We start from the raw sequence: 12,549 nt of genomic DNA on the forward strand, positions 1-12,549 counted from the left end.
ATATGAGTACACCAGCTCACTCAACTCAGCTTGAATACACCAGCTTAAATCTGCTGCTGTTTCAATACACACCATCTTAAATCTGCTGCTGTTTCAATACACACCACCTTAAAACTGCCGTTTCAATTACTGAATACACCAGCTCCATTTCTGTTTTAATGAATGGATTGAATACACAAGCAACAGGGAATTAAGTACAACTATTTCTGTAGCACATATAATGGATGGTGTAATGGAAAAAATACACTTATTTCCTACCTGGAGGAGCAGGCTCTCTGTCTGCCTCGTGAAGCTGACATCATCGCGCACGCCCTGCACGTGATGACGTCAGGAAGAAAACTGTTAAAAAAAAAAAAACAGGAAAAAAGAGGCCACTCGGGAATTCATGGCACCCCAATATTTTGCCCTCAAAAATAAAACACACAATGTTACATTCACTAAAACAAACACGGTTTACTATGTTCTCTCCACACAGCCAACCTATTCACACTAGTCCTTCTTTATCATTTAAATAACTTCCACATCCCCATCTACTATGACCACCCCACCAACTCCATCACCAACACTCTACTGCCCATAACCCACCACTACAACTCCCAAATTTCACCCAACCTCCACAACAACACAGAAATAGACTACCTGCCACTTAAATACCATCAAACCAGACACAAAAATGAACCTCTATTTAGAAACCACAAACTAAGCAAATTTGTAACAACTTTATTTCATATATTATCAAAACTTAAAACTCGGTGGTCACATCCACCCCAACCATGGCCCCAAAACTACCAATAAACCAACTACCACTGCACCTCTCAATCAACTCCACGACAAACCCTCACCCCAAACAACACCACCTGCTGTTCCTTGTAAATCTAAGAAGTAAACTAAACAAAATCCATGACCTCCAAGTACTAACTGACGTGCATTCCCCTGACATAACCATTTTGACTGAAACTTGGCTTAAGCCACATGTCAAAATCAATGAAATACTTCCCTCAGGGCTCAACATATATAGACTCGATCATCAAAATAAATGTGGAAAAGGTGTAGCAATAATGTTTACACAAAATCTAGCCCTAGAAGTTACCAACACCACACTTACCACATCTAACAATGCAGAATTACTCATCACTAAACTGAATATCAACAACAACAAAACACTAATCATAGTGGCTATCTATATCCCTCCAAGAGATAACACTAGCACAGTTGAAGACATCACTGGCTATCCACACCCTTCCACCAAGAAACCATCATTATTTGTGACCTCAACACTGACTAGTCCACCTATAATTCTAATAATCCATCCAATTTCATAAACTTATATGGTTTCTCCCAGCTCATACAAAACCCCACAAAAATTGACAAAATCTCCAACACACAATCCATCCTGGATTGGACTCTCACAAATAAAAATAACACATCCCTTCTAGCAGGATGCCTTCCCAGTACCGAACGTGACCACCTACCCACATACTTAATCAGAAACAATCTTAGTCTACCCAGACAAGTAGTCTATAGCCTAATTCACAACAAGAAAAAATTTAATACCCACACTTTCAGCTCCCTCCTCCAACAAATTAACCAGTCTCCCCTCAAAACACTACCACTAGATGACGCTGTTCAACACTTTAACACCACCTTCCTCAACATCCTAAACAGTCTGGCCCCCTGCAGAATAGCTAGAATAAAACATCACCACACACCCTATCTTACAAACAACACCGAAGACCTACTAAAAGAAAGGGACAAGGCATGGGAACACTGGCTAACTAACAAAAAAATGACAGCCTTTACTTTTCAAACAACTTAGGAATAAAGCCAAATCCCAGATAAAAGCTGACAAAAAGCCTACTACATCACTGCACAGCAAAGAAACAAAAACAACCCCCAAAAATGTTGGGCCACTATAAATAAACTCTTGCAACCTGGTAGTACATTCACCCTCAATCCTACCACACCTTCATCAAATGATAACATCACTACACAATTAAATTCCTTTTTCATAAACACAATTCACTCACTTACTATGACCAAAACATCACTACTACAATCCCCGTAGCCAATAATGAGGGTGTAAACTCCTTCTCCTTTAACCCTGTCCCAACCCATACCATAAAAAAAACTACTCAGTAAGCTCAAGCCCACCAGCCTAGCTGCTGACAACCTCCCATCAGAATTCCTCAAAGCTGCCTCCAAAGTCGTAGCCTACCCCATTTCTAGCCTCATAAATGGCTCTATCTCTGAGAACCATGTCCCACTAATCTGAAAAATCTCCCATATCACCCCACTGCATAAAAGTGGCAGCTCTACCGAGCTTACTAACTACAGGTCCATTGCCATTCTTTCAATTCTCGCCAAAATACTAGAAAAATGTATTCACTCCCAGCTTTTAAACTACCTTCTGTCCAATAACCTCCTATCAAACACACAACATGCCCCCCCCCCCCCACAGCACCACAACCGGCCTCCTCAGTTTTACTAACACAATAAATGAACACAGAAATCAGAATAAATGTCTCATCCATCTTTCTAGATCTCTCAAAGGCAATTGACACAGTTTCACACCAAAAACTGGCCACATTACATCTCAGTCATTCTTCCCTAGCTTGGTTCCACAGCTATCTAACCAAATGCCAGCAAGTTGTTAGATGGCAACAGGAGCTATCATCTTTGCTCCCTGTTAACACAGGAGTTCCACAAGGCTCTATACGAGGCCCCCGATTTATTACCATCTTCACAAATCAACTCCATAAATCCACATCTTTCGCCTCTGTCGTCCAGTACGCAGATGACTCTACCTGGATATGCTCTGCCCCCTCTCTAACACAACTACAGGCTATAACACAACAATCCTTCCTAGAAGTAGAATCCTGGCTAACTAACACTAACCTCATACTAAACCCAAACAAGACCACTCATGCGCTTTCTCCCCACAAAAACACCTAATCCCTCAGCCACTTTTCAAATCCACTCCTCCAACAACACAATAATAAACACCAGCTCACATACCAAATTACTAGGTGTCACAATTGATAGCAAATTAAAATTCAACCTACACCTCTCTCAAACCATTAAAAAAAAACACATCAAATTAGGCTCTCTCTACCAAATTAATCCTTTCCTAACTAGCCAATCTAGATTAAGCATCACCAGGACTCATCACTTATCTACTGTCTTCTATGCTTCTCCCATCTTTGCAAACCTTAACAAAACTGACATTATCAAACTTGAATCAGCCTATAATAAAATAGCCAAGTTCACCACTAGCTCCCCATATAGGTCCCAGCACTGCTCTGCCCAAACACAAATAAATTGGCTAGAATTCTCACAACAGCTAACCTATACCCAACTTTACTCTCCAACTAATATACCAACCAAACAGAACCCCAGCCCTACAACAATTACTCCAACCATATGCCAACACTCGGCAACTCCATTCCTCACACAAAACACTCCTCCAAGTATCCAAAAGCAACAACAATGCCGGGGACGCCCTCTACTCCCACCACATTTCTAAACTTTGGAACTCAATCCCCCAGCACATTCTAAATGCTACCAACCTACACCAATTCAAAACTCTACTCAAAGACCACCTCATTAACAACTGGCTCTGCTCCTGCACCAAGTCTGGCTAATACCACATAATCCCACATCAAATTTCATCCCCTAAATTTTATAGTCTCCACATATACCCCCACTCCCACTTGTTAAGAACCCCTATCAGCTACCTACAATAAGAGCACAATTTGATAATTCCTTTTCTTTTGTAAGGGTATACATATGTACATATTTTAAAGTATACTCAAATGATTACGTAAAGATGGACCCCTGCCCTTAAAAAAATATATAGATATATACGACTTTAATATATGGTAATAACTTTTCACTTTCACTAAAGTGCCTATTGTATATTGTACTTTCTTTGTTGTCTCTAAATATTTCTGTTAAAGTCAATGTAAAATCAACATTGTACCTGTCAATGTTGTTCTTGTTTTATTAGAGCTTTTATACCCGGGCCTCCGCTGAAAATGGGCTCACACCCAGATGGACTAACCCAGTCAACAAACGTAAAAAAATTAATTCGGTATGGTTGAGAGGTATGCTCCTACACGGACATTTTCCCTTTTTGGATGACATGAACACAGGTAACAACAAAACAGAGAAAAAAATAAAGAAACCCCAATGGGGCACTTATCTGAAGATGAAAAAAGCACAATAAACGGGCATTCAGACTGACGTTCAATAATGGTGTTCGAACTGGCTTCAAAGGTAATGAGTATTTATATCTATACATCACGTTTATGCCCTCTGCAGGTAGCGTATGTGTGACATACAGCACCTATAAATCTAAAGGCTTTGATACACTGGCCACATTGTACTGTCCTTGGCAGAAGATCCCTCCAGTGAGGAATACTGCAACAGTGACATGGAAGGACATCACATGTATTCTATAGGAAAATAATGAAAAATGTCACTATAGTTTTTTTTTCTATTAAGGTATGTGCACTTGTGTCACTGTGTAAAAACGTGATTTAATAAAGATGTTTAAATTTTTTTTCTCCCAATACAGATTTCAAAATTGTTCCACTCTTAATTTTAATTCTGTTCACTGCATTTGTACCATTTCATTGCACTTTAAAATCCTGTCCTCCAAATCATGTGTACTGCATCCACCCTTGCCCCTATGAGGTCCATGTTACAACTAAAAGGGTTTATAAAGTCTAGAACACTTACCAAGTTAACAAATAAAGTAATATAATTTCTTTTGAATCAGTCATCTTACATTCATCTCCACGGTGCACAAAAACAAGAGCTCTGACTGTGATCCTGACAACATGGGACTGACAGACAACCTGGGCACTGGAGGAACTGGCTATGAAGGGCATTACTGAGTAGCTGGCACTGGATCACCTATCCTGGCAGCCCAGACCACTGCAAGACTGACATATCGTGAAGATTAAATGCCCTACCAAGTGCAGCAGGAGGGCCAGGAAAAGAAGCCCATCAAGCAGCAATTCTGCACACTATAGCTGATATTCTGTGGAAGTGCATATGCTAAATAAGGAGGTCTATATTAGGAAACCGAAAACCCATTTGAGCGAATCGGAATTGAAGGACATATATAGCTCGAACTACGGTAACAGCAAAGGTTCAAAACCGCAAAACCCGAAATGTCGAATTGTCATGGTTGACCCGTCTGCGGTATAACTCCGTAAGGTAAGTGTGCAATAGTTACGGACCTTAGGGTTAGGGTGCGGGTTAAGGTAAGTGCATAGATAGGTAATGTATGTAAGGTTTAGTGTAGGGTTAGAAGTAGGGTTTTGTTAAGTGCATGTGTGTGGATTATTTGTTTTGTTTGGGTATATGTCTGTAGGGTAAGTGTGCGATAGTTACGGACCTTAGGGTTAGGGTGCGGGTTAAGGTAAGAGCATAGATAGTAATGTATGTAAGGTTTAGTGTAGGGTGAGAAATAGGGTTTGGTTAGTGTATGTATGTGTTTTATTTATTATGTTTGGGTATGTAGTATGTAGCGCACAGTGGTGTTGGCAGACTATGACGATTCAAGATTTGAAATTTCGCGGTTTAGGGGGTTCAACATATTTGCGGTTCGGGCTATGTGTGTCGGTGTGGTGTTCGCTCAAATGGGTTTTCGGTTTTGTAATATATACCCAAACAAGGTACCACTGTGGCACTTCTTTGAGTTCAAGCTCCGGTTTGGAGGTATAGCCCTATTGAGAACTCAATTCATGCCTGAATAATGGCCCTCCCATGATGGCAAGAGTGACTGGGATAACCACGGAAGCTAAAGGTCAGTAAGCAATTAAGACAGACAAAGCACCAAGGAAAACAATATTAGTCAGCCTTCATATAACTACACTTCAATTCTAACCAATGCTTTAGAAGCATTTCATTCAAGTGATTCTAGTATATTATTTATGGTTTGGCAATTTCAGCTTCAAAATCATGTCATTCAGATTATACAATTTCATATCATCTGTAAATTTTATTTCAAATTGTTTGATTATTTATTACTTAAATATTTTGTTTCAACTCAAAATCAAGATTTATTTTTTGTTTTTGTTCAACTTCAATTCAAAACAAAATCAAAAAACAACTGGAAACAGTCAAAGGCTGCCGGACGTAAGGAAAATCAAGGCTCTCACCACAATGCCAACACCTGAAACAGGTCCAAAAAAGAGAAAACGTAGTATAACCCACAAAACAGTTTATTACATAAGCTCTTTCGTTCTATTCTTAGTTACAAAAAGAATGAAAGTGCTTATGTAATACACGTTTTTGTGGATTATACTACGTTTCCTCTTTTGTGGACCTATTTCAGGTGTTGGGATTGTGGTGAGAGCCTTGATTTTCTGTATGCCCGGCAGCCTTTGTTCAACTTAATCATGCATTCAAAGCAATTTACGCAAATTCACACTTCCAAAAAATTAATTCTTTGCTCACCAACATAATCCAAATTAGAAACACAAGGGAGGAAGATATGGACTATCCTGGCACCAAGTGGGTACACGGGAAGAAAGTAATCTAAGATGGAATGCAGGCCCGTCACAGGATGCACACACAGAAATGTGGAGGATCACTAACTCACTTACAGTATATGCCTCTGGGATGTACGATGATAATGAAGCACAGCAAAAACACATGTGGATCTAAGAAAGATGTGCTTACTTTGCATAGAAGGTATCCTAGCCAGAAACTACAGTAGAGAACCCAGTGCTGTGTTACTGTACTGACCACATTTTGAAATCATTCCCTTTGTATTTCAATTTCGGAATAATTTCCAATCATATTATTCAAATAAATCAAAGACAGTTGACTTCAATCACTCAAAACAATTTTACATTCTTCATAATTCATCTATGCAGTCTCCTCTCACCCTCCCCATCCCAACCATCAAGCCTTCCCTAATGAACTCAAGCACTTTCACTTCCCTGAAGTGCAGACAATCCCAACATGGGGAATCATTTTATATCCCTTAACCCTAAGGAAAAGGGACACCTACAGAGGGCCATCATCCTTGCAGACATCAAGGATTTTGTGTCCTTGCTGGCATCCCAAAATCTGTGCTCCGTTAAACTTGCAGACAAGAGACATTGCTGGTTATGTGACCCACCCACATCCACCATAGACCAACCCTTGCTTAAGACTCTCCTCTGCTCCTCCAAATGTGAGGTATGTCTTTTCCATAACTGCAGGCATGGCCAACCAGGGCCACTGACTCTTCCCTCCCAGACTTGGCAAGTCTCCTCTGCCTGCTCTTTCAAGTTCCCAAGCCTCATACTGAATTTGAATTACTCGAGCCACAGTCAGGGATTTTAACCCTCTATACCAGCACAGCAGCCGCGCTTGTGAAGACAGTTTTAATTTGATTCTTATTTCTTCATAGCAATCCTGTCATTGTTAGAAATGATTACAGTAAATTAAACCATTCTTTTCAGTCATTAAAAACAATCAAATTCAAACTACTGAAAATTCAGTGCAACTAATTTCAACGATTGAAATGCAATAACTTTGCTCAGTACTTCAAAAATTAAATATATACAATTTTTCATATTGTATATCTTTTCATTCAAAAGTGAACAAAGTACCCATGGAGAGGAAAGTAACTTATGCCTGTGATGGAGGCAGAAACAGGCATCTGGTAGAAGAAAATGAGAACACATTAGTCCTAGTACAGTACTTGTTTCAACTTCTTAAGACTCTCCAAGTGAAGGCAATGAATCATTTTCTCCTTGTGTAAAACTGAACAGAAGGAATAGCGTTTGAAGTTTCTGACTTTACTCTCAAAACCTTATAACATTAACAAACCATAATATCAAAATACTTGGGGGCAGCTATGATCTGGACACAACCAGAAGAGAATACCTGTGCTACTTGTTCATCTTCTAAACACAAAGGATAAGAAGAAAAGTGGGGGAATCACATCTACATGGTAGAAACCAAAAAAGCCAACAAACATAAAAGCTAAGTTCAAATAATGAGTACTTTTTGAATATCTGGGAAGAACTGAGATAAGTAAGGCATAATGCCCTCCTGAAAATTCAGAGTGTAGAAAGAACAAAAGGGAGGGAAAGCTTACATGATGGGCAAATCTCAGCTACAAACTGCTCATAGTTACTGTTGCTGCTTTCCACTGAACGTTTCAATAAGAAACGCCCCAATCAGTATAACAGATTTTTCAAAAAAAAAACTTGACGGAACATGGTCTCCAGGATAACTAATGTATTTTGTGTGTTCTCTGCTAGTACTAAGCCTTCAATTTATTTAATTCAATTTTTTTTCTACATTACGCAGACCTCTAATCTCATGAATCAACTTCTAGAATCTGGAAAGAAATCCTTCTGGTCAACACATTGGGCTCAGATCAAGGAATGCTTGTATCAAAATGATACAAACATGCAAATTTGCATCCACATTTGTAAATCAGTGCTTAGGTCACTACTTTATTATGAGACTTACCTGAATCTGGCTTGATGGATTATGGTCTTTTAAGAACAATGGATCTAACCCTTCCACATTTCTTCTCCTCCCTTTTCTTCTTCGAACTGCTGCATCCTCGCGTCTAAAGTTCCCATTAACAATCTGCCCAGTTACTGGGTGGATCAGCCCTGCTTGCAAAATTCCTGACAAGTCCATTCCAAGAGAACTGTGCAGGGAACTAACAGAGCCCATCTTTGGTATGTTAGTACTGTGGAAAGATGGAGGTGAAGGGGAGAGTTCAGATGCTCTAGACAAGTCTATGGCAGTGTCCTGCCAACCATTTAGGACAACAGGGGGCCTTCCATGTGAAGCCGTAATTTCTTCCAAGCTTCTTTGTTTAGCATTCCTTTCAGCTTCATATTGATAACATCTTGCTGACCTTCTGAGGTCTCTGGGGAAGGATGCATTCAAGAAACTCTCCTACAAAAGCAGAGAAATGTACACACATTAAGAATTTTAATGACAGACAGATTGTTTATTCATTCTCTCCAAGGTACAGTCACCAATAAATAAAACAGGTTTGTTTGTCATACTGTCCACATTAGTAACAGCAACTTACTTCAAGTGTCTCTACCATACCTCTCAACCTCTTAGTGCAAGAAATCAGGGCAAAACACAAAATAAGGGGACAAAGGCCCAAGAAAAATGACATATTTTAAATATTGCTCTTATAAACTTAGAACGTTGCTAGAGTAGCAGGGTTTGTTTTAACATATATTTTCTGAAGGATTTGAAGTCTGAAACTCAAATGTATGTCACTATTTAGTGACTTAAATCCTCAGATTATCCCAGCGATTTGCCAGAAAACCACAAATTTTATGAGGAGCAGGCCAAAAATATGGACATTCTGTGAAAATCTGTACAGTTGAGAGGTAAATCCCTACCCTTTTTTCTCTCTCCTCAGAGAAAAGCCTCTTAGCCATACATGCTCCCTCCTACTTCCAGCACCAAGATGTAACATAAACACACTAGATTTTTAAGTGTAACTACACAGGATAAAGTACAGTTGTGTGAGCATACTTACCATAAAATGAGGAATTTATCATAATGGTAAATGTTTGAGTAGATAAACTGTCGCAGTACTGACTCTTGGGATTCCTGCCTGCAGAAGCCGGACAGTTGGCTTGTTTTCCTGAGCTCTTCCCCCTTCAGGCCCAGCAGATTCTTTCCCACACTAATGTCCTAATATCTGTGGTATAAAGGGGCATCAGAAGGTGTCATCTTTAGATCCTTCTTTCCCTTCCAGGTTGTTCTCTGGAACCACAACAAGACACAACCAGGGATGACCCATCGGAGGTTGGAGATCACAACCAGACTAACCCTAAAACCTGTCACTCCAGGCTCTCATTAAACCCTGACAAGGAGGTTGCTAGGACAGGTGGAAGAAGATCTGAGGGCACAAATGGACATACTAGGAATCCATCCCAACTCAGACATACCTGAGAGAGGGAAAAAAACATAATAAAGTACTGGTACTGTACCAGTGAATCTACTCTAACATCTACAATTGACTATGTTCTCAGCAGTTCAGTGCTATAGTACTGATAAGTGGGATGGTTCCCAGAGCTGACAAACCAAGACAGTGGCTGGCCTGCTGGAGATGCAAGGGCCAGTAGGCCCTGCAGAACGGCCATGGCAGAGCCTGGGCAGGACTTGGGGATACTGGTTAAGTGACAATGTTTGGTGAGGTGTGAACACAGGACCAGGTAGCTGCTTCCAAGATGGCATGTGTAGTAACACTCCATTTCAAGCCTGTAGGGGTGACAGATAGGCAAAAATAGCGCAGGTGGGGACTTTCACAGAAGCACGGATAAAGCCTGTTTTGTACAGATCTGCCAGACAGGTTAGGACCAGATACAACTGTGCTTGAGACTGTGTCCTGTACCATAACAGAGGGCAGGACACAATTTCAGCACAGTTGTATCTGGTCCTAACCAATGAGAGAATCTTTAACACATTGCTATATCCAATTTTCCGATGTTAGGATTCCTGGTCTCCGTAAGACTCCACAGCAGGTTCTCTGACAAGATGTGCCAAGAAGGGATAAATGCCAAAATGTCCACAATGTCAGGCTTAAGAGTCCAGAATTTGGAATTAATCATATGCTCTTTGTTCTGATTTAAGAGCCTCACATGATGAGACAACAGGACTGGATCTCCTCCATCAGGATCAGCATATGGGAAAACCAGTGCTGCCTGGACAAAAGGGATGTTATCAATTGCATTTTTACCTCTACTCCCTGATCTATAGCAATTTTCTGGAGACCGGGGTTATAGGAGGGAAAGCATAGAGAAATAAACCTACCAAGGACGAGGAGAAGGCATATGTCAACAAGGCACATCATGTTGGTATCCTGTATAGAGGTATTTGCTCAGCAATCTGTTCTGTGGATAAGCAAAAATATCTACTTCTGGCACTTGTGGATAAGGTCTAAGAATATGCTCCTCTAATATCCTTTTGCTGTGATCTGTGTTTACTCTGCTCATTTGGTCCACCAAAACAATATACTGTGATGGGATGCACAGAGTCACAGGGTTTAGTCTTGACTCATGGACTAACTTTCATACTTGCACTGTACAACAGAAATCAGTCCCCTTTGCACTAATGTGGAATTGCCAGTCTATATTTGCAGGGTTCCTTGTTGCCAGATAGGTCTGAAGGCTTTAATGGCCAACATTACAATGACCGCATCTTTTATGCGGAGATGTTTCCTTCAGAGTATCTTGTCCTAGGTCTCATGTATCCTTAAATCTCCTAAAAGTCCCGCCAGGCCATGTCTGTGGAATCAGTTAAAGGAAATATGAGAGTCTAGTTCCATTTTGAAGGGCCCTAACATTTAAAGACTTTATCTGATGTTGTTTCCATCCGTTCCACAACGGATGGGTCTTGGATCCAGCCATGGCCACTTCCAAGCTGTGGTTCTGCTGGTGACACTCCTTCCCTGTCCATAATCCTTGTGAATAGAATGAGCTACCTCAGATCTCGTTTGCTATGTGAAAATCTACAATGGGTCTTGATGCTCAGGAGAGCCTAGTGTAGAACTTTTCAGGATTCCTCTTTTTTTCTTTCCTTATAATTACAAATATAGAGTATATATACATATATATATATATATATATATACACACACACACACACTTATATGTGTGTATATATATATATATATATATATATATATATATATATATGTGTGTGTGTGTGTGTGTGTATGTATATATATATATATATATATATATATATATAAAATGTGTGTGTGTGCGTGTATATATATATATATATATATATATATATATATATATATATATATATATCTGTATATGGATTCACTATACAATCTCGATGTACTGAAATGTCGAATTTCAGTATTTCGAGACTGAACAGTTGAAAACCTACATACACAAAATTCCACAATCACAAATACCACAACTGCGACCATTCACACACACACACACAAACCAAGACATAATCACATGCACATACACCTACCTAACTAAACAAACATAACACACAGAAACACACCTAACCTACCTATAAACAGGGGGGCAAGCCCCCCCCCTGCACCCCACAGACCCACTCCCTAAGTATATATTCTAACTCCAAGGTCGCACTAAACACACAAACACATAAAAAACACCACCGCACACACTCACATACACTAAAATCCCTACCCAATATCCTCAAACACACAACGCTTACCTGAAACCCCAGATAAAACCACAAACCGCACCACACGTAACGAACGTGACACCATGATAGTGGCGGATTCGACACTTCCACGTTCGGTATAGTGTAGTTTTGAGTAACTGCACTGTCCACTATTCGGTCCCGACGTACTGAAATTCGAGATTTCAGTACGTCGAGATTTTCTAGTGTATCGGTATATATATAGATATATATATATATATATATATATATATATACACACGTGTGTGTGTGTGTGTGTGTGTGTGTGTGTGTGTGTGTGTGTGTATATATATATATATATATATATATATATATATATATATATATATATAGTTTCACTTCATATTGCCGAAATGCTGAA

General features: G+C 39.8%; 1 protein-coding gene across 3 annotated transcripts in view; it reads right to left on the minus strand.

Annotated features, from left to right (window-relative positions):
- CHD6 (chromodomain helicase DNA binding protein 6) overlaps positions 1-12,549 on the minus strand; it is a 2,211,516-nt gene that overhangs the window by 182,590 nt on the left and 2,016,377 nt on the right. For all 3 annotated transcript variants that reach the window (XM_044090190.1, XM_044090189.1, XM_044090188.1), the window contains one exon: positions 8,485-8,925. In XM_044090190.1, the coding sequence (XP_043946125.1) occupies positions 8,485-8,925 (441 nt within the window). The remainder of the gene's footprint in view (positions 1-8,484; positions 8,926-12,549) is intronic.

This window comes from Protopterus annectens, chromosome 12.part0 (genome assembly GCF_019279795.1).
Source record: "Protopterus annectens isolate FY-2018-M chromosome 12.part0, PAN1.0, whole genome shotgun sequence".
In the NCBI taxonomy this organism is placed as follows: Eukaryota; Metazoa; Chordata; order Ceratodontiformes; family Protopteridae; genus Protopterus; species Protopterus annectens.